At 31.0% G+C, this 26222-nt stretch overlaps 3 protein-coding genes across 5 annotated transcripts; 1 reads left to right on the top strand and 2 right to left on the bottom strand.

The window, feature by feature from the left end:
• Positions 1 to 1185: 1185 nt before the first annotated feature.
• On the bottom strand, positions 1186 to 7753 carry LOC108480944 (oxysterol-binding protein-related protein 4C-like). The gene is made up of 7 exons (XM_017784093.2): positions 7504 to 7753; positions 3344 to 3499; positions 2507 to 2752; positions 2300 to 2396; positions 1925 to 2216; positions 1747 to 1849; positions 1186 to 1660 (listed from the first exon to the last, which is right to left on the bottom strand). The coding sequence occupies exons 1-7, from the start codon at positions 7504 to 7506 to the stop codon at positions 1403 to 1405; spliced, it is 1155 nt and encodes a 384-aa protein (XP_017639582.1). The 5' UTR covers positions 7507 to 7753; the 3' UTR covers positions 1186 to 1402.
• A 5601-nt stretch (positions 7754 to 13354) lies between these two features.
• Positions 13355 to 16443, top strand: LOC108483073 (FCS-Like Zinc finger 14-like). 2 transcript variants are annotated; one of them, XM_017786273.2, is made up of 2 exons: positions 13355 to 14252; positions 15397 to 15784. In XM_017786273.2, the coding sequence occupies exons 1-2, from the start codon at positions 13747 to 13749 to the stop codon at positions 15527 to 15529; spliced, it is 639 nt and encodes a 212-aa protein (XP_017641762.1). In that variant the 5' UTR covers positions 13355 to 13746; the 3' UTR covers positions 15530 to 15784. The 2 variants fall into 2 exon arrangements, with proteins under 2 accessions (XP_017641762.1, XP_052882357.1); XM_053026397.1 differs by lacking the exon at positions 15397 to 15784 and adding an exon at positions 16186 to 16443 and having other exon boundaries at positions 13485 to 14252.
• Positions 15227 to 24616, bottom strand: LOC108483072 (biotin carboxylase 2, chloroplastic). 2 transcript variants are annotated; one of them, XM_053026395.1, is made up of 18 exons: positions 24540 to 24607; positions 24247 to 24309; positions 23670 to 23995; positions 23350 to 23491; positions 22441 to 22539; positions 22282 to 22338; positions 21575 to 21646; positions 20696 to 20785; positions 20303 to 20362; positions 17935 to 18120; positions 17748 to 17840; positions 17584 to 17665; positions 17146 to 17252; positions 16749 to 16824; positions 16412 to 16458; positions 16266 to 16328; positions 16113 to 16179; positions 15227 to 15538 (listed from the first exon to the last, which is right to left on the bottom strand). In XM_053026395.1, exons 1-17 carry the CDS (start codon positions 24573 to 24575, stop codon positions 16117 to 16119), a joined length of 1662 nt encoding a protein of 553 aa, XP_052882355.1. In that variant the 5' UTR covers positions 24576 to 24607; the 3' UTR covers positions 15227 to 15538; positions 16113 to 16116. The 2 variants fall into 2 exon arrangements, with proteins under 2 accessions (XP_052882355.1, XP_017641759.1); XM_017786270.2 differs by lacking the exon at positions 15227 to 15538 and having other exon boundaries at positions 15795 to 16179; positions 24401 to 24616.
• Between the last annotated feature and the right edge of the window lie 1606 nt (positions 24617 to 26222).

Genomic DNA, 26222 nt, shown 5'->3' with positions numbered 1-26222 from the left:
CGATCAAATAGAGTGAGTGGTGTCATAGTAGATGTCATCAATTCATTGTTGCCGTCCACCACCTTAGATTACTTGTCCAAATTTCTTCTTCCTTTTCTTTAACTTCCAACCATTAATTTTTACCAACCAATCAAATTCATCCAAATTCCATACTAGTACCATTCTTTTTTTTTCCCATATTATCACTTAATATATATATATATTTTTTTCCAAACTAATCATTATGTTGGAATCTAATCATGGAAAAATTGCTTTTAAATCCTTTTCGCATAAAATGGTAAAATCAACTTTAACCCTTTAACTTTTTCACTTTATTCAACTTGATGCATAATTTGGTTTCCAACTCCACACATCAATATAATTCTATTCCACATTCATAAAAAACAAAAATTTATTTGTCACAGCACCTTTTCTTCTTGTAATAAATTTGCACTTTTAATCCTCAAACTTTCACCAAATTTCAAGTTAGTCCTTACTAAAAATTCTCCATTCATACTTTATTTTCCCAATGTCTAAGTTAACTCTACTATTACTATTTGATTAATAATTCTTACTTTCTCATAAATTTTACTGTTCATCTTTTAAAATACAACTATCAGTGACATCAAGATTTTTATCTTACTCTACTTTCTCATATATATTATTTGACTTTATTCCTTTAACACTACGGTACTTCCATATCACTACTTTGATATCCACCTGAACTCCCATCCCTCTTTCAATTTTCCGTAATTGATCTTGTTAAGTCCTGCTAGATTATTTGTTCACATACCACTTTAATCACTCGATGGATCACTTTATTTGAATCAACTTCTTTAGTCATTTTATATTTCACATTTTCCATATAATAATATCATTTTAATATTCCATTCAAATCCAAATCACATCAAATATACATAATCACATCGTAAAATTATCTCACATATCCATATTCACACGTTTCATTCTCACCGTCATAACTCAATTCTATTTAATACCTATATCTCAATACCTATAATTTATTTTACTATTTCATAATACAATCATACCACATTTTCTTCCTGACAAATATTTAAGTCCAATCCATATTCTTAGTTTAGTCCAAAATCGACTAAATTTAAGCTTTGATATCAATAAATATAACATTCTTTATCCAAATCAATATAATATATCCAAGCAAGAAATATAATATTAAAAATTTTGAAATTTTTCATAATAATTGTACACTTAATTTATTATTGTTAGTTCAACCTTTAAAATTCATTATATGACATTTATCATATAACTTGCATTTATCATATTATATGACATGTATAAGCATATAATGTTGTTCAGAAGCAGGTTTGGTTCCAGCTGCAGTATGAATTTTAGTATAAGGTGATGCTTAAGATAGTGTTGATCTTTAAATATTTGTTAAATAAGGCTATGAAAGAGGAAGAACAATTGGAGCAGGTGGAACCCATTGTTGAATAGGTGAACATTCCCAACCACCATCTTTGGTGTAAGTCACACTGAAATGCTGGGGAACCCATGTTGTTCCTTTCAACTCCCTTTCTCTCAAGACCTCCCTCTGCTTTTCCTCCACTGCGTTCTTCGCTTCTTTTGCCTTCTCCCAATTTTGGCTCATTATGGCCTCGCTTAGCTCACTCCACACTGCTGCCGATTCTGTTGACCTCACCCCCTAACAACACAAAATACAACAATCCATCATCATCCTTTTAATACAGAAATGCAAATTTGTTCATTCTCATTCATCAAGGAGTTTACCTTCAGATCCTTAACGACAGGGGTTTTCAGCCCTGAAAATACTTCTTCTGCATTGTATATCACCCTCGACTTCCCACTATTATTGTCCTTCGCTGTCACCGTTCTGAATTAAATAATCATTAGAATTAGAACAGCTGCATACATGAGATGGTTTAAAAATAATATATATGTTGAATACCTATCCCAATGACCATTAAGTTGGAAAAGGGTCCTTCTGGTTGCTGTTTCATAGACCTTTCCTTTAACTGATCTATGACTTCCTCTAAGACCAAAAAAGGACTTGGTTCCAAATCGTAACTCAGCTTCAAGCCCGTTTTCTTTGCACCTGATTGTGACGTTTCCAGCCCAATCCACTCCTGGCAGTGGCAGAAATTTTATCAAGAGGTTGGGGGAGTTCATTTCATATGTTTCTCCTCGACTCAGGAGCTTAAGTTGCCTCTTCCCTCGCACCTCAGTTTCCACCCACGCACCTACCAATATTGTTTTTATTAATTAAACACCAGACCCACCAATCGTTCTAAATAAGAAAATGGGTGTAGGAAGAAGACCAAACCATTGAAGTTGGGGACACATTGGTGACACCAAATGAGTTCAATATTGTGTTCCTCATCGGTTGCATGGAGAGCAGAAACTGGGGGGTGATGAGAAATCTGTAAAATAAAATCATCAATGTTATTTTGTCGTTTCAACAAAATGAGAGATAAGATAATTAATGCAATAAAAAAGACTTAGAGGGGAGCAATAAATGGAAACAAGCTACCTGTTCGAGGAGGACGTTGAGAGTAGCCCTCGAGACATGATGAGTCTCACCGAGGATGGGGTTGTAAGGGGCAACCCCAAATATGGGCGGGCGTAACGTGGAAATGCTCCAAGCCACAACCGACATGAATCTGTCGAGGGAGTTGTCGGCCTGGTTACATCGCCTCAACATGTCACTGCCGCTGCAGTACACTGTTTCTCCATAACATTGAAGATGTGACTTGGGAAAGTTGAACTGAGGCGGCAGCTGCACAATCACATAATTTGTTATTTAATTATTTTTATTATTATTACTTCTTAGAATTCATTTCTTTCCTTACTTTATCTAATTAATTCAAAATACCATTATTCAAAATAATAATTAATTAACATAATAAATTTTAATATTAATGAATATATAATTAAGATATTTAGAATTTTATTTAAGTACTAATTTTACATTACATCAATAAAATTAGCACAATTTCTTTTTTACATCAATCATTCTTAACTAATAATTTTAATTTAAATCATTATTATAATTATAACTTAGAATATTCAAGTAATAAATCTATTTTAAAATTAACACAACCCTTTAATTAATTTAATTTTTAAATGTCTAATTATCACAATTTATATCAAATTTATAATATTTTAAATATATAATGATTATTTAAAACAGTAAGAAATTAAAGCACATATTGGCTAGTGATTATTTAATAAATTATTAATAATAATAAAATTGCAAATAAGAAAATAATACCAGCATAAACAGTCTTATGAATTTAATTAATATGTTGTTGACTAATTTATTTTCTTTTAAATTAAAAAATAAAAACAAAATTGAAGTTTGACGAACCTTAAAATGAGTGAGATCTGAGCCTGGGCGTACGTTCTTGAAAAGACTTAATATCCTTTGGATCAAATTGGGAGCCTTGTAATCAACTTCTAGTTCACCATTTAATGATAATGGTCTTGTAAGAACTATTTTTATTTCATCCTCGCTTCTTCTTAACTGTCCAGATCAACGGTTATCAATAATTCATCAATACAAATCACTGACAGAATTTACAACGATTATCAATAATTACCACCAAAATCAAATCACTAAATTTACAAATGAAGGAACTGGAATATATTTAGACAAGGCTTATATATTGTGAAACTTAAACAAAAATAAAATGTAAACGAAGCACTTACGCATGCATAAATGCACATAATGGAACTCAAACATGGACACTCAAGATCTTATAATTAATATCGTCAAAACTACTAAAGCCTTGTTGCCGTAAATGTAGACTTTTTGAAAAAGAAGCAGAAGAAGAATAAATATTAGTAATCAAATTGGATCTTTTTTTAAGAATTAAATTGATCAATTAGATCAAAAATCAATTGAGGTATCGATACAAAATAAAGGATTGGATTGATTAATCCATGAATCGATTCAAACCAGTTGAGCTGATGAACTAGTTAAGCCAAACTAAAAAAACTAGTTGAATTGATTTTCTCTATTTTTTTAAAAAATTTATAATTTTATAATAATTTATTCAATTGAATCGAACGAACCAATCAAACAAAAAGCGATCAAACCAAGAACCGATAGTTTGATCAATTTGACAACTGATTCAATTATCAAAACCTTGAATTTAATTATAAAAATGTATTTATATAAAATCTGTAAAAGACCTCGAGATGGTAGACTTAGACTTAAAATACTATAATTTTCAAGATTTTAATTTTACCATTTCAACCAATGAGTCATTTAATTTTTATATAATTTTTTCCTAAATATATTTTTTACATTTTCTTTTCTAATATAATTGTAACAAAACGATAAATTAGTACGGTCGCAGGAATTTCACTACTGTCTCGGTGACATCGAAATACATTATCTACTGGTGAAAAGTGACTTTTTCTTAATATAGACAAGTGGCTTTGGAGCTTATCACAACTTATTTTAAGATAAATTATATTATTATAATTCAAAAAAAATATTTAAAACACTGAACTATTTAAATATTTTTATTTAATTTATTTGACTGTTAAATTTTTTAAAAAGAAAAATTTTGCTAACGAACTCTAAATGACAATTCAACAGCTAGTATGATGGATCAATACCTATCAACAAATAGAATAACATGCCTTAAATCTAAGTTGATCTGATAACTCGTGTCAAAGATAAAAAGAAAAAATTATATAAATTTTAGTTTGTAAATTCATGATGCCCAAAGTCATTTTAAAGGAAAAATTTAACTATAAAAGGGAAATACAACTTTCGATTGGTGCAGATTGTGTTAACAATAAAAGCCATATTAATAATTCAATGACTTAAATGAAAATTTTAAATACTACAATAACCAAATTATAACTTTTTAATGAAATTATCAAAACAAAAATTTATTTATAATTTAATGACTAAGTATATAATTTACCTTAATTTTATATCTCTGTTAGAATACATTATTCTTTGACAAATTCTAAAAATAAAACTTAGTTTCATCAAGTTACCTAACTTAAAAGAAAGTCTTCGAACAAAAAAAGGAAAACTTAAAAAGGTCAAATTTATGTATGTATTTAATAAATGGCACAATTAATTTTTTTATAGACAGAAATTAAATTGTAATTTTATAATAATAATAAAATTTTATTATTTTAATAATTTATATTTTTATAAATATTAAAAATTAATTTAAATTTTATCATTTTAAAAAAAATTAAAGTATAATTTTATTTTTATTAATTTTCTTCCCAGCCCTACGCAATTAATGAACATTGAATATATTTTTGACAAATTCTAAAAATAAACCTAAAACAATAAATTTTATGTACTTATTTCATAAATGGCCTAACTTTACATCTGTAATAAATAGATTATCCTTTTACCAAATCTAAAGATTTAAAACTAGTTTGATCAAGTTGCTTGACCTAAAAGAATATTAACTAACATTATTTTTAAGGTTTGGGTAAAGCTAAAAGAGGGAAGCCAAAAAAAGAATTAGGTTGTATTTAAATGGTATATTTTTAAAAAAATTTCTTCCCAGCCCTACGCGATTAATGAACATAGAATACATTCTTTGACAAATTCTAGAAATAAAAACTTAGTTTGATCAAGTTGCCTTGCTTAAAAAAGTCTTCGAACCAATAAAGATAAAACCCTAAAGAAGTCATTTTTATGTACTTATTTGATAAATGGCCCAACTGTACATCTGAAATCAATAATGATTCTTTGACCAATTCTAAAATCAAAAACTAGTTTGATCAAGTTGCAAAACCTAAAAGAATATAACTCACATTAATTTTTAGGTATGGGTAAAGTCAAGAGCAAAGCCAAAAAAATAAAAAAAATAAAAAAAAAGCTGGATTTAAATTATACATTTTTATAATAAAGAAAATGTAATTTTATTATTTTAATAATTTATAAAAAGATTAAATCAAATTTTATAATTTTTAAGAGGATCAAAGTGTAATTTTATTATTAAAATTCATTTTAAGAGTTTGAACTCAAATTCTCTATCTAAGAGTGTAATGTGCTTTATTACTACACAAAACAATTATTGATATCACTAACATTATTTAAGCTGTGTTAATTTAATAAATTAATTAGCCAATAATAACCTTTAGCTATATTTGATAATTTTTTTCAAAGAATGATATATCCAACAATCAACCAAATTTGAGAAATGCAGACTTCTTTTCTCCAACTATTTACAAATAAAAGAAATTAATTTAATTAATAACCTTTAAACTATATTTTTTAAATTAAATATATAAATATATTTTTAATCCAACTAAATATTTAAACTATAATTTTACAATAATTATGTTTACATTAAAATAAATTTGTTTTAGTTTCATTCTCTCTCTACTTGTCTTCTTCAAACAACTCATGCTTTGTTCCTTACCTTTTCTTTCACGTTTTTCCATTGTTTTCCTTTTTTTTCATTAAATCTGAGGTCCATCACAAATTTTTTTATTTTTAATGACAATTTTGGTTTTCCCAGATTTAATGGAAAATAAAAACAAAGAAAAATGAAAAAAAAGAAAGAAAGAAAAGCATGGATAATTTGAAGAAGAGGGTAAATAACAAATTTTAATTCAATTTTAAAATATACCTTTAATTTCAAGTAAATTTAAAAATAATATGTGACAAGTTTAGTTTTATCAGTTGAAGTAGTTTTTAAATAGAAATAATAGTATACTTCGAGGGCTACTTTAAATTAACCCATTAAAAAATTAGGTACCTAATTTTTAAAAAAGGTATACTTGGAGGACTACTTATTAAATAAACCCATTAAAAATAAAGACGTAGGAAATCAAAGCTATTATTTCGTCTTCTTTTTTACCTTGTATTTAAGTTAATAAACCGATCAAAACATTTTGGACAAAGTCTATGCAAGAAGAAACAAATTAAAATATAGGAAAAGCTTTGGGAATATAAAATAAATGAGAAATTGGCGCAAGCAATCATTGGGTTAACCAAATCCCTGGACTAGTTTGAAGTGGAGTGTTAGGCAAAAATGGATTCCCATCCTTTAACATTATTCACCCATCAAATTAGCTGACGAAAAACTTAAACAAACACCCCACCTCCATCCCCCCCAAAAAGAGAGCTAACATCATTTGCATTTTAAGCCAAGCTTTTCTCAGATCGATTTAACTACTATAAATATATAAAGAAAAAGAAAAGGAAAACAAAAGATGCCATTACTTTACGCGTCTTTTTCCTTTTTCAAATTTGCACAGATATCAACATAACAAACAATATTGTATTATTCTATAAATCAAGCAGAGAATATATATTCTATGAAGAAGAATGATCAAATATCGCCGGAAAACAGCCTTGAGTATGGAAATCCGGTTTCAGATAACCGTAAAACAGCCGTTTTGTGAAATTATGAGAAGTGGAAGAGTCATATATAATAATAAAAAAAGAACGAAAGTGCGTCGTTTTTCGAAATGAACTTATGTGTGTGTAGATGAAAGGAGAGAGAGATGGAAAATGTAAAAGATATAACGTACCATTTGAAAGGAGCAGAGCAAGCAATAGATATCCAAAGAGGTGTGATCTGCAGTGCAGAGGCTTCTTTTTTTTTTTTTTTTGGTATGAGGAAGATGAATGGATGGATAGGTTTAGTGGGATTTTTATAAAGGGGTTTAGAGTAGAGAGTCTGAGTGAGTAAATGACAATAAATTTGGTAGCAAATGGTTTGATCACCGTGTTACCCAATTAATCCAACAGTCTTCGTATGCCAATCAAGTGCCACCACCTGATATCCTCTTTATATAACAATGCACTGAAAATAAGCAATTTTAAAACGTGTTCTAAAATGACTGGTTAATCAGAACGGTAATCACTTTAAAATTATTTTTCCAAAGTAATTCTAGTATGCTTGTGATAACATGTGAGTTCAGCCTTCATTTCAACGAAGCAATGGTTGAAAGATTTTGATAGGCACTCATTTAATATATAGATTTATATGAACTCGTGTCTCGGTCTAATAATTAGGGTATTCACTGTCTTAAGTGTGGTTTGAGTTTGAATTACATTAGTTATGTTGTTGTTAAAGTTTTGTTCTACTTTTATCTCCAGCACCAAATGAGCGGTTAAATCTATCTTAAGAAAATTGTAAAAATAAGCCTCAACTACCGGTCAAATCTTTGCCTACTTACAAGTACACAATTTTGATCCAGTTTTATTTTTAATTTTTGTTTTTCAAATTATATATATTGTTCTGGTTCGATCTTATAATTTAAATCAATATTTTACATTACTATTTCTTTCTCTAATGTATTTGCAACAACTTTCTGTGACGTTTACTAAAAAAGTCAAGAAAAGTCGTACCTTTCATGAGTTTTCATAAACAGTCATGATAAAAAAAACGTCGTTAAAAGTCATAGTTCTTAGAGTGACTATTATTTTAATATTTCATTGCCTTAGACATAATATTTCACAATAAAATGGTAAACAACATTCACAATTATGTAAATATTATTAAAATCAAATGATACTAAAACTATTGAATATCAAATGTAATTAATATATATGCATTACTATTTAATTTAATTATAAAATATGTTTATTGTGTTTTGAGTTTTAACATATAAATTAAGAACTGCGAGATAGACTTAAACATAAATTGATATTCCCAACGAGATAGAGTTACAGCCTAATCTGATGTACAATGAAGAACTAGTGAAAATTTTACCTCGAGAAGTGAAAGAACTGTAAAATAAACGAGTATCATTAGTGGAAGTATTATGGCATCGACACGATTTAGAGAAGGCAACATGTGAACAGGAAGAAGCAATGAAATCACAGTACCCTAATCTATTCTCAAGTAAACTTTTTGAGGACAATTTTCTAAAATGGACAGCTATAACAGCTCGAAAGTCAGTAGTGTTAAAAACAGTAATTTTGGAACCCCATTTTCGATGATCAAGTCCATAAATATTAATATTTAATATTTACAATGTTAGTATAAAGTTTAATTAAAGTTTGATCCATTAGTTTTGTCGTTTGGATAGTTAATTAAAGTACAAAGACTAAATTATAAAAGTGGTAAAAATTAATCACTATAAATTTTAAGAACTTGAAGGACCAATTAAGCAATTGGTTATTTTAATTAGAGATTCAGTGGTGGATGATGATACCCACTAATTTAATTTAATATGGATTAAGATTAAATTAACTAAGTTTAATTAGAATAGTTAGTGATTAATTAAAGTTAATTAAAATATATAAACTAAAATTAAACGAAAAGGAAACCATTTTTGCTTAATCTTTCTCATTCTCACGAAACTAAAGGGAGAATAGGTTTCAAGCTTCAAAACTTTATTTCCTTCAATTGATCGGGAATTGAACCAACCACAAGAAAATTGAGGAAAAGAAAAAATTGCATATTAGTCTCTGACACCTTACCCGTTGTCATTTTTATCAAGTAAGTTCATATGAAATTTACTAAGTTATTTTAATTATATTTTAATAATAATTAGTATATATTAACTTAGATTAATTGAAAAAGATTGTTAGTTTGGCATACAAGGTATTAAATCGTAAAATATGATATATATATATATATATATATATATATATGATAAATACAAGCAAGTATATGAAATCAAATGGATGTGAAATGAAGTATGATTGAATGATACGTAAATACTGAAGTTAGAAAAATTGAAATATTATGGAAACGGAAATGGTATTAATTGGAACCTGGTAAATGTTATTAGGGTTCAAAGAAAATTAGGTGTTTAATTAAGGACTCCAAGATCGATGGTTTGAGATCCAACATGTGTTGTGAATTCTCTGAAGCTTGTGTGAGTAGCATCGAATTATCCTTTACCGATGGCTTGAGATTCAACATGTGTTGTGAACTCTCTGAAGCTTGTGTGGGCAACATCAGGTAAAGCATGTACAGTATAACTCTGATCTGAAGCCTGTGTGAGTAGCCTAAATATAAAAATGTAAGTATACGAAAATGAAACAATTGAAAACGAATGAATATGAAATGAATTGTTTTGTTGATAACTAACTTAATTGGTGTTGTGATGAATTTGTATATGAATGTGTAAGGTTGACAAAGGAATGCCGTGTTATTCATCTTTGTGTTTCAATTACATAAATAGTTGTAATGTCAATGTAAGTTAAGTTAATTTCTTATGAAGCTACTAAGTATTCATTATGCTTACCGATGTTCTTTCTTTCCTTGTAGTTGTCGGATTGCAGAACATGCTGGTCGAATTAGCTTGAAGATCACTTTACTCGATTTTGTGGCATGTAATTAGGAGTTTGGCCAAGTTAGTTAAACCTAATTTAATGCTGAAACTTGTAAAGTTAATGTGCATAATTGTATTAGTACATGTTTTGGTATGCTTAGTGATGGCATTGAATGACATATAATCATGCTAGCGTACCCGGTATTTTTATTGTGGAATGATGCCTATTGTGGCATATTAGTTAGTTTGGTATTATGATTGTTTAAAATGAAGGTTTAAAGCATACTTTGAAATTGTTACACTATGTGAAAGGGTACCAAAATGAGAGATTTTGGCATATTTGATATGAAAGCGTGCCAATCGACAGGCTAAAGCATACTCGATTTGTGTGTATAATTACTAAGGCCTCCTTTGGTTCAGCTTTTATTGCCAGTGAGGTGCAGTTGGGGGAGATAACTGCTGCCAATCTCACTGCTATGCTGTTTGGTTCAGCATTTCAGTTCAGTCAAAATGCATTCCAACCCGCCGATATCTTTGAAAATTGGTGGAGGTTTCAAAGAAGAATTTGCTCCATTGGGCAAGTGGCTATTTTAGCAGACAAAATGACCTTTTCCTTCTTCTTCTCGCTCTCCTTTGCTCGCACGCCTGAACCCATGCCCAAGTCCAAGCCTCATCCCCAAACTCTTTCATTGTTCCATCTGCTATCGCCGGTCAAGCTTCCGATAAGAAGAGGCTTTGGAAGGAAGGAGAGTACTGCCTGTTGATTATATAATTTAAATTGATTATATAATTAAAATTATTATCATTTTATCTAATAAATAATTTAAATTGATTATATAATTCATTAAATATTTATAATAAAATATTAAAAGATACATTTTAATATTTTATTAAATGAATTTATAAATTCACATATTTTAATAATTTTATATAAGTAAAATAATTTAAAAACTTCTATTATATATCAATTCTAATATGATGTCCTTAATAGTCATTTTTATTTTCACCTCTCACATTAAATTGCGTTTGAATCTAAACACACATTCTACCGCTGTTTCTAATCTCACCGCTACAGTATCCAATCTCACCGCTACAATAACTAATCTCACCGCCACCGCTGTTTTTAACCTCACCGAAGGTAAACACACCGCCCATCCAAACTAAGCCTAAGAGATGGTGTAGCTTTGATAGAACGTTTCAGTTCCGAAACTGTTTTTCTTTTTCCCTTTTAATTAATAAAGGCCATCTTTTACTTAAAAAAGATTCGACAATTTAGCATTGATTTTAATTTAATTAAGGCCAAAATTAAACCGAGAAATCAAATAAAAATTAATTAACAAAAAACAATTGATTATTCCCCAAAAACATAAATTTGCAATCCTTTTGACAATTTTGAACCCACTTGTCTATAGACCTAAATTCAATAAAAATTTTAATGATATTAATAATTTTAAAATTCATTCAACATTTTAATTAAAATAAAATATTTAAATTAACTAATAATATTATTAAAGTTGAGTGACTAAATTATATTAAAAATTAAAGTATAGATCTTAATTTTCAAATTTAAGTATAGTATAGAGACCAATATTGAAATTTGAAAATTGTTATATAATTTAAAAAAAACAAAAAAATTGTTTATTAAACACGTGTTAAATAAGAAATACCTTACTACCGAAACTTTAAAAATCAGACTTGACATTTAAAACTCGTGACTATCATTTACTCTTTTAATGAACTTACTGAATGCGAAAATTTAATTTTCTTCTTCCAATACATACTTCAACTCTGTAAGCAACGCTGAGTCACTCCCAATCACTATATTGGGACCATTGGGTTAGGTTTAAAAACCGAAGAAGCTGAGCCCACAACATGGATTACTTTAGGGAATTGAGTTGGGCTTTTCTTTTTCTTGGTTTGGCCCAAAATAAAGAAAAACTGGTTTTATCGTCAACCAATTAAATATCTTTCTTCGGACCGATATACCTATTGATCCATTTGGTTCGGTATAAACAATCATGCTTATGGCATTCTTATCCCTCTAAAAGCAAATTTGATTGTAATCTTAACTAATATGTTAGGAATAGGGCCAGCGATTGAATCAATCAAGTCACTAGTTCTTGATCCAATTCGTTCAAAGCAAATAAACTATTTAAAATTTTTAAAAATATAAAAATCGTTCACCTAATTTTTTTAGCCTGATTCAACCAATCCACACTGATTCATGAGTCAATCAATTTTATCTCTCTCTAGACAGATACCTCGATCGGTTCTTAGTCCAATTGATCCGATTTAGACAACACTGATATTATGTCAGCATTTTAATAGAAATAGTCAATGAAAACAACCATTTGAGTTAACTATTATTATTGTAAAAGTAGAGGATTAAATTATGTCAAACTGAAATATTAAGATTAAATTCTAAATGTGATCATAGTTGAAGGACCAAAAACTGAAAATTTACCACTATCTTTTTAATGGCAAAAGGAAAATAAAAGAGGAGGTAGTAAACGTGTCATGAAGTTAAACCCTTATGACCTTACTTTTATAATGGTTAAAGTACTTAAAATATCCTTGTATTATAGGGACTAAATCAAATTACTTTCTATATTATTAAATAGATCAATTTAATCCTGTCCTATTAAAAAATCAAACAAATCCAAATCGGTGTTGACATTTACTATATAAAAAAATGTCCTAAAAATTTTATTTAATTACGTTAAATTCCAAACAAAATATTTCATTTATCGAATAAAAACTTTTAAAAATATTAACTTTGCTAAACAATAAATTAGATATTTTAAACGGTACATGTTAACTCTATTTCAGTTTAGTATTATTTAATTTTTAATAGTATAAGGACTAAATGGTTACATTTAATAATAAATGGCTAATGTAATAAGTTCTTATCGAAGAGGGCCTGTCATGTATATTCACTTTTATAAATAGTTATATGTATATTATAGTTTCGAGTAAATTACATCAGTAGTCATTCAATTATTAATATATATATTATCATCTAACTATGAAAAGTTATAAAATGGTCCTCTAACTATTAGTAAATTTCTTTTTTGGTCACCCAACTATGAAAAGTTTTATCTTTTTCTATCAGTAGGTGGAAAACTAAAAAAATGCAAGATAATTGAGTAAAAAAAAAAAAAAGATAAAATTGAATGGTTGAGTAACAAAAAAAATTACTGATAATTGGGTGACCATTTCGTGATAAAAAGGAAACTTAGGTGAGTATTAGTGCAATTTACCCCGTGGATTAATGCAGCAAACTGTTTATATTGGGCGTGCGAACCCAGAAAGAGGAGGAGGGAAGAAGAGTGTAGAGAAAGGGAGATAAACAGAACAAGGAGCGCTGATTGAAACAACAACGCCAAGCCATCCTCTCTTCTCTCTCTTTCTCTTCAGAACCCAGTCTCTTAACTTCTGATTCACTACTTTTCGTTTCTCTCCTCTTGGGGGGATTAGGGTCCAACAAACCCCATGAATTTAATCCCCTCCCAACAATCTTAGGGGCTGTAATTCTCCTATAACATGCATAATTTTTGCGGAAAAAAGAGACCCGCCATCAATCTCAACCTCTTCACCTCTTTATCGCACTCTTTTTTCTGTCTAAACCCCACTAAACCCCCAAGCAACTTTCAATATGGTGTAGTTGGGCTAGGCATAGTGGCAGCTATGACTGATTCAACCCATACACACCAATCTATTTGTTTTGCTCCATCCCCAAGATCCACCCCCATACCTATAGTCTCATCTGTTAAAGCAGCTCCCAGTTTCGGAGGTGGCTTTAACTCCGAGAAGTTTGATGAATTATCTGACAACGAAACTTTTGTAATTTCTCATTTTGGCGATAAATTGATCAAGAATCAGTTCGGTTTTGGAGATGACAACAAGAATTGCAGTGGGTTTACTGCTGCTCCTTCGCCTAGGAAAAACAATATGGGTCAGTTCAAGAGGGAGTTTTGGAGTGATGGCTTTTTGACTTCTTGTCATCTTTGCAAGAAGGAACTACATGGTTTGGATATTTTCATGTACAGGTATTGGCCTCGCTTTTTTTCATCTTTTAATTGATTTAAGTTTTAAGTTTTGATTCTTGATGATGTTTTCCAGTTGAGTTTTTTTTCCCCTTCTAATTGAATTGATGCTTAAAATGATCTGATGATTACTTGGATGTGATTCTGTATTTGTTTTCTTGGGGTGCAAATCCTTTTATTCCCCGTTCTGTGTAGAGAATAGAAATTAATCTTTTGGTTAGAGCTTTACAGTTCATTCTTGTCTGTTGTAAATATATCTAAGATCCAATGGTGTATGTGATTTTATTGGAAATACTAATCTACCTAAACTGGGATTGATTCTAGCCCCAAATCAGAGTAATTCTGTCAATGGGGGGCTTTAAGAACGTAGAAGAGGTAGGATGGCTGGTTGGTCATATCTAGTGTACTTCCTACATGGACGGTAGTTGAAGTCAGTGGCTCCCCTCCCCTAGATTCCGCCATCTGGGATTGTATAGTAAGCTGTCTGTAAGTGGCAGCCATTGTGCAAATGTGTTAGAAGTTGTGTTACGATTCTGTGCTATGATAACAAATATGAATGGCAAATTTGTTCTAGACCTGAACACTGTAGATGTATTATAGTTCTTGCTGTATCTTTGAAGTCACTACTGGTATGCTAACTTTTTCTGCTTTATCAACCATCACCAACCATCACCATTGGGGATATGCTTGATTTTGGTTTTGCCATTCCTTTTGTTCCATATGATCATGTGAATTTTTACTATTTCCAATGGAAGATGAGATTGAAATGTCATAAAATTTGGAGGTTGCTGTTTCGTGGTTCCATGTTTCAGTATGAATATGCTCAATCACTTTTAATTGTCTTGGGAGTGTTTTGGCTATGAAATGTCTTTGGATGTCAATTTTATATCAGTTATTGAGTGCAGTCTATCTCTGTTGAGTCTTCTAGATGGAAAACCTTTTTGGTAGCTGTAGTTGGACTCAAGGAGAAGTGTAAATATTTGGAGACTGAGGCCTACATGTCAGTCGGATATTTATTTGACCCACATAGCACTTAAATGAGAATTTATGACCCCCAATTGTTTGAGATATTTTTTGACATATAATAATGGTGATGACATAGTGTTGATTTTCTGCCATGAATAAAATATCTGGTTGGATTGGGCAGAGGGGAGGAAGGATTTTGCAGCGCGGATTGCCGTGACAAGCAAATTAGAAGTGATGATCACAAACAAATATGTGCGCTTGATTGCTCCCAGCCTGCCCCACACGTGTTATTTTCCGAGGTCGCCGCTGCATAACTACTACCACTGCATCATACTTAATGAATAAACAAACAAATAAAGGAGAATGGGCAACTTGGCAGAATTTTGGAGGCTTTCCGTTTCAGTTTCAGCATCTCTAAGGACAAATAGATAGATGATATTTCCTTTTCCATTCTGAAAGAGAACTTATTTCACCAAGCTTTAAATCTTATCGTATGTAGGAAAGGAAAATCTTAGTATAGTTTTTGTACTCATTTTAATATATCCCAATGATAGCTTGTAAAAATATAATTCCTCTTCATTTTGAAAAATGTATCCATAAAATCTTGAAACTTCAATTAATAATATATCAAATTCCGGGTTTTAGGGATGTATATTCCAACCACTATGAAGAAAATTATTAATTGCGTTTCAAGAATAACACATCACGGTTGAAAAAACACAAGGAAAATAAACGATGTATTAGAATGTCAGCTGAACAACAGGATCTTGATGAACCCCATGTCCACGAATCACCAATGAATATGAATGATTTATCACCTACCAACATTTCCAACAAGCTGACTGCTATATGACTTATACCAGTATGCTGAAGAAGTTAAACAAGAAGAATACTAACCCTTCTAAGCGGTCGCACTCGCACTAGTCAATTCTTTGGCAGCAGTTGCTAATACCATTTTCTGTGGCTGCAGGCACACAACAAAATCTTTAAGCTCTTTGCATTTTGGAACTACTTATCTACATAAGGGAGAGATTAAAGCAAAGCAAGTACCGCGGCCAACTCTTCTTCATGTTTTGGAATGAAAGCAGTGTCAACCTTTCCATTTCTGAAGTCCTGTAAAGTGTTGCACGTTAGATTAAAAATTGTGAACCTTGATGTATAATATTATCCAACACACAGGAAATAGCACCACCAACCTCAATATCAAGGATGAGTTTATGGTATTCAATAGTTGTAGGAACCCCTAAAACAAAACAATAAAAAGAATATGGATTAGGATATTCTTTGGGGGATGGAGTTTTGCTGGGTAACAAAACCAGACTGAACAAAGAAATTATAGCAACCCCTTTTGGTGCAAACATATTCAGTTACATGCATGAAGCACCAACAGAAACCACACTGATTATGGTCATTGGGAGACGCTGAGAATCACTTTTTTCTAGTTAAAGGTTTCTTCAACCTCATGTATGTGACCAAGATGTAAATGATAAAAAACAACAAATCGGAGTAAACTCTTAGTCAATAACCAAGTACCTGTAATTACAGTGTCATCAAGAGCCCTTTTCATGCGCTCAATTGCTTTTTCCCTTGTTGGAGCCCATACGATAAGCTACAACAGAGTAAATAGTTAGAACAATGTCAAAGCTAGAAAAGTGGACTCATAAGCATGGTCATTTTCAAACACAAAGATCAAACATGAATGTTTATATTTTAATATGTTAAGAATAACCTTAGCAAAAATTGAAAGATAATTCAGTTTACCATATACACCTTGAAATAACGACAAACTATGGTATTCTTATTACTCTTTCCTGAAACGAAGTTTTAAGAATTCCCTTCTCTTCCATAATAACTTTTTTTGACCTCATGAGTTTGCATTGAATTGCTCATATATACATAATCTTAATAGTATAAGACAGATATTACAAACCTTTCCAAGTAATGAATCATAGCTTGGAGGAACTACGTAATCAGGATAAACATGGCTATCCATTCGAACAAATGGGCCTCCAGATGGCAAATATGATGTTATTCTCCCTGTCATTAAGAATGCAGAGTAAGTGTTTAAAATATCAAACTATAGACAAAGTCCTTCAATTTCCTATTCTTTTGGTTGTTTGAAAAGCACATCCTATAGAAATTGAGGTAAGAATTATGAGTATAAACTTCAAAAGTTTAAAACATAAAAGAAGAGCAAAAAGTACAAAATATATTCTTTAATGTTCATATAAGCATATGAAAGCTTGTAGTACAGCATAATGGAAACTTTCAAAGGCAACACTATAAAGGCTCTGATGGTAGCAAGTACCAAAAATGAACCTACTGCAGTAGTAATTTACACATGAACACTAAACATAGATATGCATACCTGGCCCAGGTCTGAACCCTTTAAATGCATCTTCTGCATTGATACGACATTCAATTGAATGCCCTCTGAGCACAATATCTTCCTGCAAATCATTATTTATGAGCAGTTGAATACAATCGTGTTTGATGCTCCAAAACTTTTAGCTGAAACATTTCATTTCATACCTGTTTGTAGCGAAGTTTTTCTCCCATAGCTACACGAATTTGTTCTTCAATCAAGTCAACAGAGGAAATCATCTCTGTTACAGGATGCTCCACCTGAGTTCATTAGATGAAAATACATGATTAGTAGTGCTTCTAATTAATCCACTAATAGATAATTCATGAATCAGAGTTCCCGGTCCTTATTAACCTGGATTCTAGTGTTCATTTCCATGAAATAGAAGGAACCTCTTTCATCTAAAAGAAACTCAACAGTTCCTACACCAATGTAACCAATAGATGCTGCCGCAGCAACTGCTGCATCACCCATGGCCTTCCGCAACTCTGGAGTCAATGCTGGAGAAGGCGCTTCTTCTAAAAGTTTTTGATTACGCCTCTGTATAGTAAGTCAGATTAAACAACATTTAATATCAATAATCTAGTTATCTTTCTATTAACAATCAAGAGGAAAGTGGGGAAAATAATGTTCTGCTGCCAAAAGATTGGTATATTTAGCTTATCCACATACTGCAGCAAATATTTGAGTAATAGTCACCAGTCACCTTGTAAGCATATTTGCACCGTTTAAGAGAAGGAAGCAATATTTAGAGGCAATTATCACGACTAAGATGCTTTAATTTCCAAGAGGAAATGGTCATAGATCTGTTTGAAAATCAGAGTTGATAATGCCATACAAAATTAAACTAATTTGTTTTCATGTTTATGATTTCAGTTTTAAAACTTTAGCTACTTTCTTCTGTAGAGGAAAATTTATAATTTTCCAAGTTATGCATCCAAGGGCTAACATGTCAAGTTCAGATTTCCTTGGGGGTATCTAGCCGGAAAGTTTTTCCTTGAGTCTAAATTGTTATTTAGGCTCCATTTAGGTGTTACTTTGGCTACTTATGTTACTTTCCTAAAGTTAGTATAAAATATAAAAAAAATAATACTAAAAGAGAAGAATATATTTACTCATAATGAGTAGAGTTCTAGATGAAACTAAAAGAGAAGAATATATTTACTCATAATGAGTAGAGTTCTAAATGAAACCCCAATTTAAAAAAAGTCATTTCATTAACGGTAAAATCATGTTTTTCGTTACTAATGGAAATTAAAATTTATCTTTCGTTACTAATGGAAATTAAAATTTATCTTCTAATTCTTCAAAAATTTGCTTACCTTTACAATCAAATGTACTTTTTGCTCTGTGTCAAAACCAAGTAGCAAAAGTTACAACCAAACAAAACCTTCCCTTTTTACAGGATAAAGTTTCCCATAGGCATCCTAATCTAATAGAATCTAGGATCAACAACAAGCTTTTATAATGAGTCATTGCATTTCATGTGCTCTCCTATTACTTTCTCACTAGTTTAAACTTTGAAGTAGGAATCCAAGTTCTAGTAGATTTAGTCCTTGACTAGAACCATCATAATAGAGATTTTTAGATTCCAGTACGGTTTTGATAATTAAAATTATCAGTATGTTGGTTTATCTAGGAATGGAAGTCCAGAACCAGTCATCTTTATTCATCCAAAAGTATAATCCCTTTCTAAAACTTTCAACCCTAATTCTAGCCCCAAAGTTCCTTTTAATTTCCAACAGCCAAACACCTCAACTAACGACTAATATCTCATTCCTATTGTCTTTGCTTCCCGGAATGTTAGAGCAAACCATTCTTCAGTTTTTCCATTCTTTCAAGAAAAAACTCAATTGATTCAAACCCAATTTGATTCCTTAAATCCTAACCCTAATTCTTACAAGAGCCAGAAGTCTTAAGATTCCAACCCCCAGGCAAGGCTTTTCAAATATGGCCTACATCACAAAGAATTGGAGGAAGGGAGAAACTTTAAAAAAATCCAAACGACTAGATACATATAGTTTTGCCCTTCCATTGAACTTCAGCATTCAAGTTGAGTAACCTTTTTCCATTGCATTTGGTTGGTTTGGTTTCCATATATTAATAACGAATAAACTAACTAACCAATTAAAGTTAAACCAAACCAACCGACTCTATTGCCAAAGACCCAAATAACTGAGCCAAAGTTCAGTTTGGTTTGATTGGTTTTTCTGGTATTGAGCTTTTTTATTTTTTTTCCTTTTTAAGATTTCTTTTTTTATTAAAGAACAGAAGTTACCACCGTAATTATAAAGTTTATTGAGATAATGTACATATTTATACAGTATATTTCTCTTTTAGATTAATTAAATTGATTAAAAGTTCTAATTTTAGTTTTTGGGTTGGGTTACTTGGGAATTTATTTAGGTAATTAGATTTATATTTTTAGTTGAGTTGTGTTGAATTTTATTTGGGTATTGGGTATGTTAGGGTTTATTAGATAAAAATAATTGTTCATTTGGTTTGCAAATTCAAAGCCAAAAACGACCAAATAAACCGGAAAACCAACAAAGCTGACTAATTTCAGTTAACTAGGTACAATTCACTTCAGTTTAATCGGTTGACCCATTTTGTTCTCACCCCTACTCTTTTCTACTTATGGTTAAAATTGATTTATTTATGAATTGGTTTGAGGAGACAAGATGTAGTTAAGATAGAGAGGAAGTAAGCATGGTAATGGTACCTGGATACTGCAATCGCGCTCACCAAAGTGAACAACATTACCATATTTATCTGCAAGAACCTGCAAAACCATAAAAATAGTGAGAAAATTAAAAACTAGCATGTAGTCTATACTCTAGCAGAGAATATGAAGTACAAGGCAGTGCAGCTTAACCATAGGTCAGTACCTAATTAATGCCATAAGTCTTCCAACAGACAAGGCCATCGATGATAGCAGAAGGAAATAAAAGCATTTCTCCCAGAACATGTTACATATTACAAATTATATAACGTTACCAAGAAAACATCCTAGCCATAACAGAGCACAAAGCATTCTAGTTCTCCAGAATTACATTCCTAAGAGTAGTTTCAGCGCATGAAGAAATGGGAAATTATACAAGCAAGGAGTAATTACCTGGAACTCAATGTGCCTGGGATTTTGTATGTACTTCTCCAAATAAACTCCATCATTTCCAAATGCGGCAGCAGCTTCACTTTTGGCTTGCTGTAAGATGCAGAAAACAAATAAAAACTGAGTACATACATTTCATTTAGATATTGCATACTCCAATCTTTTTGAATAACATTAATTTATTAATTCATGAGATCTAACTAATATTTTATGATATACATGTAAAATAAGCTGAAATTTTCATGTCATAAGTATATAAAATATTGTTTTGAGAATTGATGCAAAATGTCAAAAAGTCTTGAGTAATTATTTAGTAGAACAAAGAAACTTTCCAGAGAAAACAAAGGTTCTTTCTATTTAGTAAATGAAATCTAGAAGAGATGTGATAGGATTAGAAGCACTAAAGATTTGAGAAAACAGTATTTAAAGTTACTAGGGTTTCCCTGTCTGTGTGTGTGTGAGAGAGAGAGAAGGGGGGAGGGGGGGAGGGGGGGAGGAAGGGAGGGAAAGGGGAGAGATAGAGAGAGGGAGAGAGCTAAGTTCTTTTTTTTTTTTTTTTACTTTGCTGTCTTCCAGTGGCTTTTAGGTTTGCTTCCTTCACGAGTAGCAAAATACTGCCGAGTGACTTTAACCATTCCTAACAAGGGGATTTGGGCCTATAGGACAAGATTGCTAAATACCATTCTTAAAATGAAGGCACTCTTTACTGAGTCCTTTAGTTTGGTGGTATGACAGGGGTCCACATAAGGTAAAAAGAAAGAGAAGTTGCGACTCATGAGCCAAATGTAATTGACATAATTAAATAAATGACACACAACTAAAAGCTTCTAAAGGGAGAAATGTCACAACCAAAATAGGAGCAATTGATATTTCAAGTAATACCTGTAGTAACTTCACAAACTCATCAGGTTCTTTAGCAAGACGCATTCCACGCCCTCCACCACCAGCTGTGGCCTTGAATAAAAAAGAAACAACAAAACATGTAAATTATTAAAAGGTTACTGGATAAGACAAATTTCAATGCAGCTTCACAAACAACAATATCCTCTTGACATTCAAAAATCATATTTCATAGCTTCATTTTGGCAGTTAATGTCAGTAAAAGAATGCAGGATTCTTGCTGCATCTTTTAATAGAAAAACACAATTGAACCACTAAAATGCCTTGCAACAATTAAATCCTAATTATGTTCAAAAACTGTTCAATAAGAGGTCAGATTTTGCAATGATTTTAAAGAAGTAACAACCTGAGCAAAAGTGAGGTTTGTCAACTCTATGAGTGGAAAGGATTCAAAAACCAAGAAAATCTTTTCTAAAGAAAAAAATGAACTCTGCTTTACATGGATGTCAATTCTCCTATGAACAAGATTTTCAGGTTGCTTTTCTGACAACATGCACATCCAGTAGATCTGTTTCCATTTGAACAGTTAATTGAATAAACAAGGAAAAAAAATAACTGGAAAACAAAACAATTTTTCTAAACAAAATCTATGTTAGCTAGAAAAATGCCAAATTTCCATGTTCAGACAATAAATTATACTGATAATAGACCATATGTTGATTGTTATTGTTAGAGAGTAGAATAATCACCTTGATCATCACAGGAAAGCCAATCTCATGTGCTAGCTTGATTGCTTCCTCTGTACTCTATGATAAACAGAAAGTTAACCATGGAACTGCAAATTGATCGTATAAATGCTATGTTTGAAGTTTCATATACTGATACAAACAATTCGCCAAATATAATACCTGTAACAAACCATCACTTCCAGGAACAGTAGGAACACCTGCATTCTTCATTGTTTCTCGGGCAGTTGATTTGTCACCCATAACACGAATACTGTCAGGCTGCCAAAGCATAGCAAGATTCATTCTTCGAATTAGGAACCAGGATGAGAATAAAAACCAAAAGGTATACAAGCTAGAAGAATAAGCTAAAAGAATAACAACAGTGTCTACTTTAAGACCATCACATACATAAACTTAGTCATTCACTATGCATTTTAATACCAAAACGAATTAAAAGGGGAAAAAATCTAGCCACAAAAAAGGATACCATGTCTAGTGATCTGCTTGCAACAGATAATTCATTTTGTATTGGTCAATTTTGATTAAATGCTATAAGCAAGAAAGAGAAGAGACTAAAATAAACACACAAAACTAAGCCATAAGATTCTGCCAAACATCAGTCCTCCAAGCCAATGTAATGTTCTATATCAAAAACACCAGAAGTGAAAATGTAGGGTAAAAAAATTGGCAGTAAAGCCAACAGCAACAGATTAAAAAAGAAAAAGGATGTATCCTCTCATAAAAGATTTATGAACTGCATGTAAACATAACTAACAGAAATGTGTAGTGATACGTTTAGAGCAAAATTTGCTTTTAGTCTCCATTTCAAACCTGAAAACACTTCTATATTCTGGAAGCTCCTTAGTAAGCATATAGTTAATGTCATTACAAGGTATCATTTTAGTACCAAACTAAGGTTCATCGGCCTCATTAGAAAGAGCAGGTTGCAATTCTATATATCAATATCTTATCCATCATACAGACAAAGTATTATTCACATTCATTAACTCTGAACATGAAAAGCCACACTGAACTAGTTATTCCAATTAATTAGAAAAACAATAAACGACTTAATAGTTGAGTACTTACATCAGGCCCAATAAAGTTGATTCTGTGATCTCTGCACATTTCCACAAAAACTGCATTTTCAGCAAGGAAACCATATCCCGGATGAAGCATAGTACAATTCAGGCTAAGTGCAGCAGATAGGACATTTGGTATCAATAAATACCTGAACAAAGACAGTTCAACATAAAAATTATGCTGTTATCACTGATAAAACTGAATAAATGCATAAATGTAGGAAGTAAAAATGCAAAATTTCACAATAAACATCGTTGGAAGAAGCTAAGGCAATTATTATAAAAGCTGATTAAAATCCCATAGAGGCTTAAGTTATGACTACGCACGATTGACTGCTTGGTGCTTCCCCTATGCAAACTGATTCATCAGCCAATTTTACATGAAGTGCATCCTTATCTATGGTTGAGTAAACAGCAACACAAGGTATTCCCATCTCATGAGCAGTTCGGATTACCCGAACAGCGATTTCTCCTCTATTTGCCACCAGGATTTTCTCAGCACGGCATGTGGCACCGAGGGCTCCTCCACGTTTACTGGATTTACATCTAACTTGGGTTACCTGAGCTTTCTGCCTAGGAAAGTTGATCCTGGTTCCCACCTTAAAGGTACATTGGAAACTCCTACTACTTGTATTTCTCCGCAAGAATAAGCCCTTCAATTGGAAAACAATAATATTAACAACACTTGAAAATAAAAGGAAGGCATGTCTATGCTTAACAACATCTGAAAAGATTGGAGCTTTAGCAGAATGGAATCCAGGAAAGTAGACCCAAATTTCCAAAACCATACAGAAGAAAGAACGAAATCAAGTTCTTTAGAGAAACCATTTAAGCATCCAACAGAAGGTACAAAATGAAGGTTCAAAAACAGAAATAACTGATTCCAAAGAGCAGAGAAATTTACAGGGGTTGAGGTGACGGATTTGCACATAGTCATGGAAGAATCCAATGCCATAGCGACAAATGCCTGCAATAACAAAAACCCATGTAAGCCACAGTCAGCGCACAACATAGCTAGGCATCAGAACACAGAGAAGGAAAGCAGGAAAGAAAGATACCAAAGAATATTAGGTGAAGAAGAATGAGAGAATGAGGTGAAGTGAAAGAGAGAGTGAGTGTTAAGGGAATGGAGAAAAATAGAGAGATTGATATGGAGAAGAAGTCGATGGAAACGAGGCTTAGAGTTACTGTCACTACTTGATCGATTTCTCCGCCTAAAATGGTTGGGGACATCGTCTGCTTGACTTTTCCCTACGGTTACTTTATCTGCGTTTCTATCTGTCTTCCAATAACTTCATTCCACGTTTACATTTGCACCCAATTGTCCCCACCAAATTGTCATGCAGATGACCAACCCACGCCACAACCACAATTACCGCATTCACGATCTTTCTCATGGAACAAAAAATTTGATTAATTAATTACCGCAATCACTTATAAATTTTTTTAATTATCTTAATCTAGATTAGAAATTTAAGTAAGATTCTCTTAATATTAATTATTTTTTAAAGGGAAAACTTAAAATGTCATTAGCCACCAAACAAAATCAGCAGAACAGAGAAGACTATCTATACCAAAAGCCAATAAGCTTACTCAATCCATTCGAATGTCTCTTCTCGTTTCCACCTGAAACATTAGTATAATCAGGAAATAAAACATTTGTAGTAAGAGAGGGGCGAATAACATGTTCAGAGTAGGTCGCATGAGAGGACAAATGTAAGTCCCAAATTTTTCCCGGGCCTAATAAAATCATAGCTCAAATATCAAAACTCAATTAAAATAAAAAATACCCTAAGCCCAAATACAATCCAAAATAAAAAATAAAAAAAATAAAAAAAAATGAAGAAAAAGAAAAAAAACCTAACATTTTCACCCTATGTGCCGCCCTAAGCGTCGCCCTAGTCCTCTTTTATCTACCACTTGTAAAAAGAAAAGATAGTAAATAATAAAAAAAATTTGTAACAAGGTTATAAAAGCCATCATAAAACCAAATGTAAATGGGGGAGGAGGAAAAGAAAAAAAACATTGTATTTTCACATAGAGATCAAAAATCCAAAGCAAAAAAAAAAAGGTTGATTTTAATTTCTTGTATTCCTTTGTTCATTTTTCATTTTTGTTATTTTATTTTATTTTCTTTATTTTATATACATATATATATACATAATTTAATTGAATTACTTATTTGAATTCCCTTGCAAACATGTTTATATTTTTCCCTTTAAATCTATTTATGTATACCATTTGTTCCCCAATTTTAAATTATACTTTGTTTATTTCAAACACTTGCCTATATTACTATTTTTTTATACAATGTTTATATTAAGTTTTATGCTTTATGTATCTTGTTAATTGTTGGTAAGTAAATCTTGTTTCAAAATATTTTGTATAATTATTGAATTATAATATATAGTATGTCATTCGTATATTCTTTTGTATATTCTTACATGGTTGCATTTATATAATTCATTTATGTTACAACTTGCTAATATGTACATTATTCGTTTTAAAATTTTATATAGGTACACATTACTATTGCTATGCACATAATATATTATATATATATATACATTTTTGAATCTTCGTTTTAAATTATTTTGCATAACACTAACTTTAAATTTCCTCTTATAATACTTATTTTGAAGCTCATTTATAAGTTAAACTTTATATGCTTTATGTATTATTTATTTTATTTTTATTTATTTTACAATCTATTGTAAATTTTTTGCATGTATTATCTGCTTATGTATATATATATATTTATATATAATTTACCTACTTTTAAATTGTTCATTTCAAGTTTATTTGTTTTAACATTTTTATTACCTTTTAAAATATTTTTCTTAAAATAGATTTTATTTAACCATTAGTTAGAAACGTTAA

Source organism: Gossypium arboreum, chromosome 1 (genome assembly GCF_025698485.1).
Source record: "Gossypium arboreum isolate Shixiya-1 chromosome 1, ASM2569848v2, whole genome shotgun sequence".
Taxonomy (NCBI): domain Eukaryota; kingdom Viridiplantae; phylum Streptophyta; class Magnoliopsida; order Malvales; family Malvaceae; genus Gossypium; species Gossypium arboreum.
Note: the sequence above shows the minus strand (reverse complement) of the source record. Positions and strands in the feature narration are given on the sequence as shown.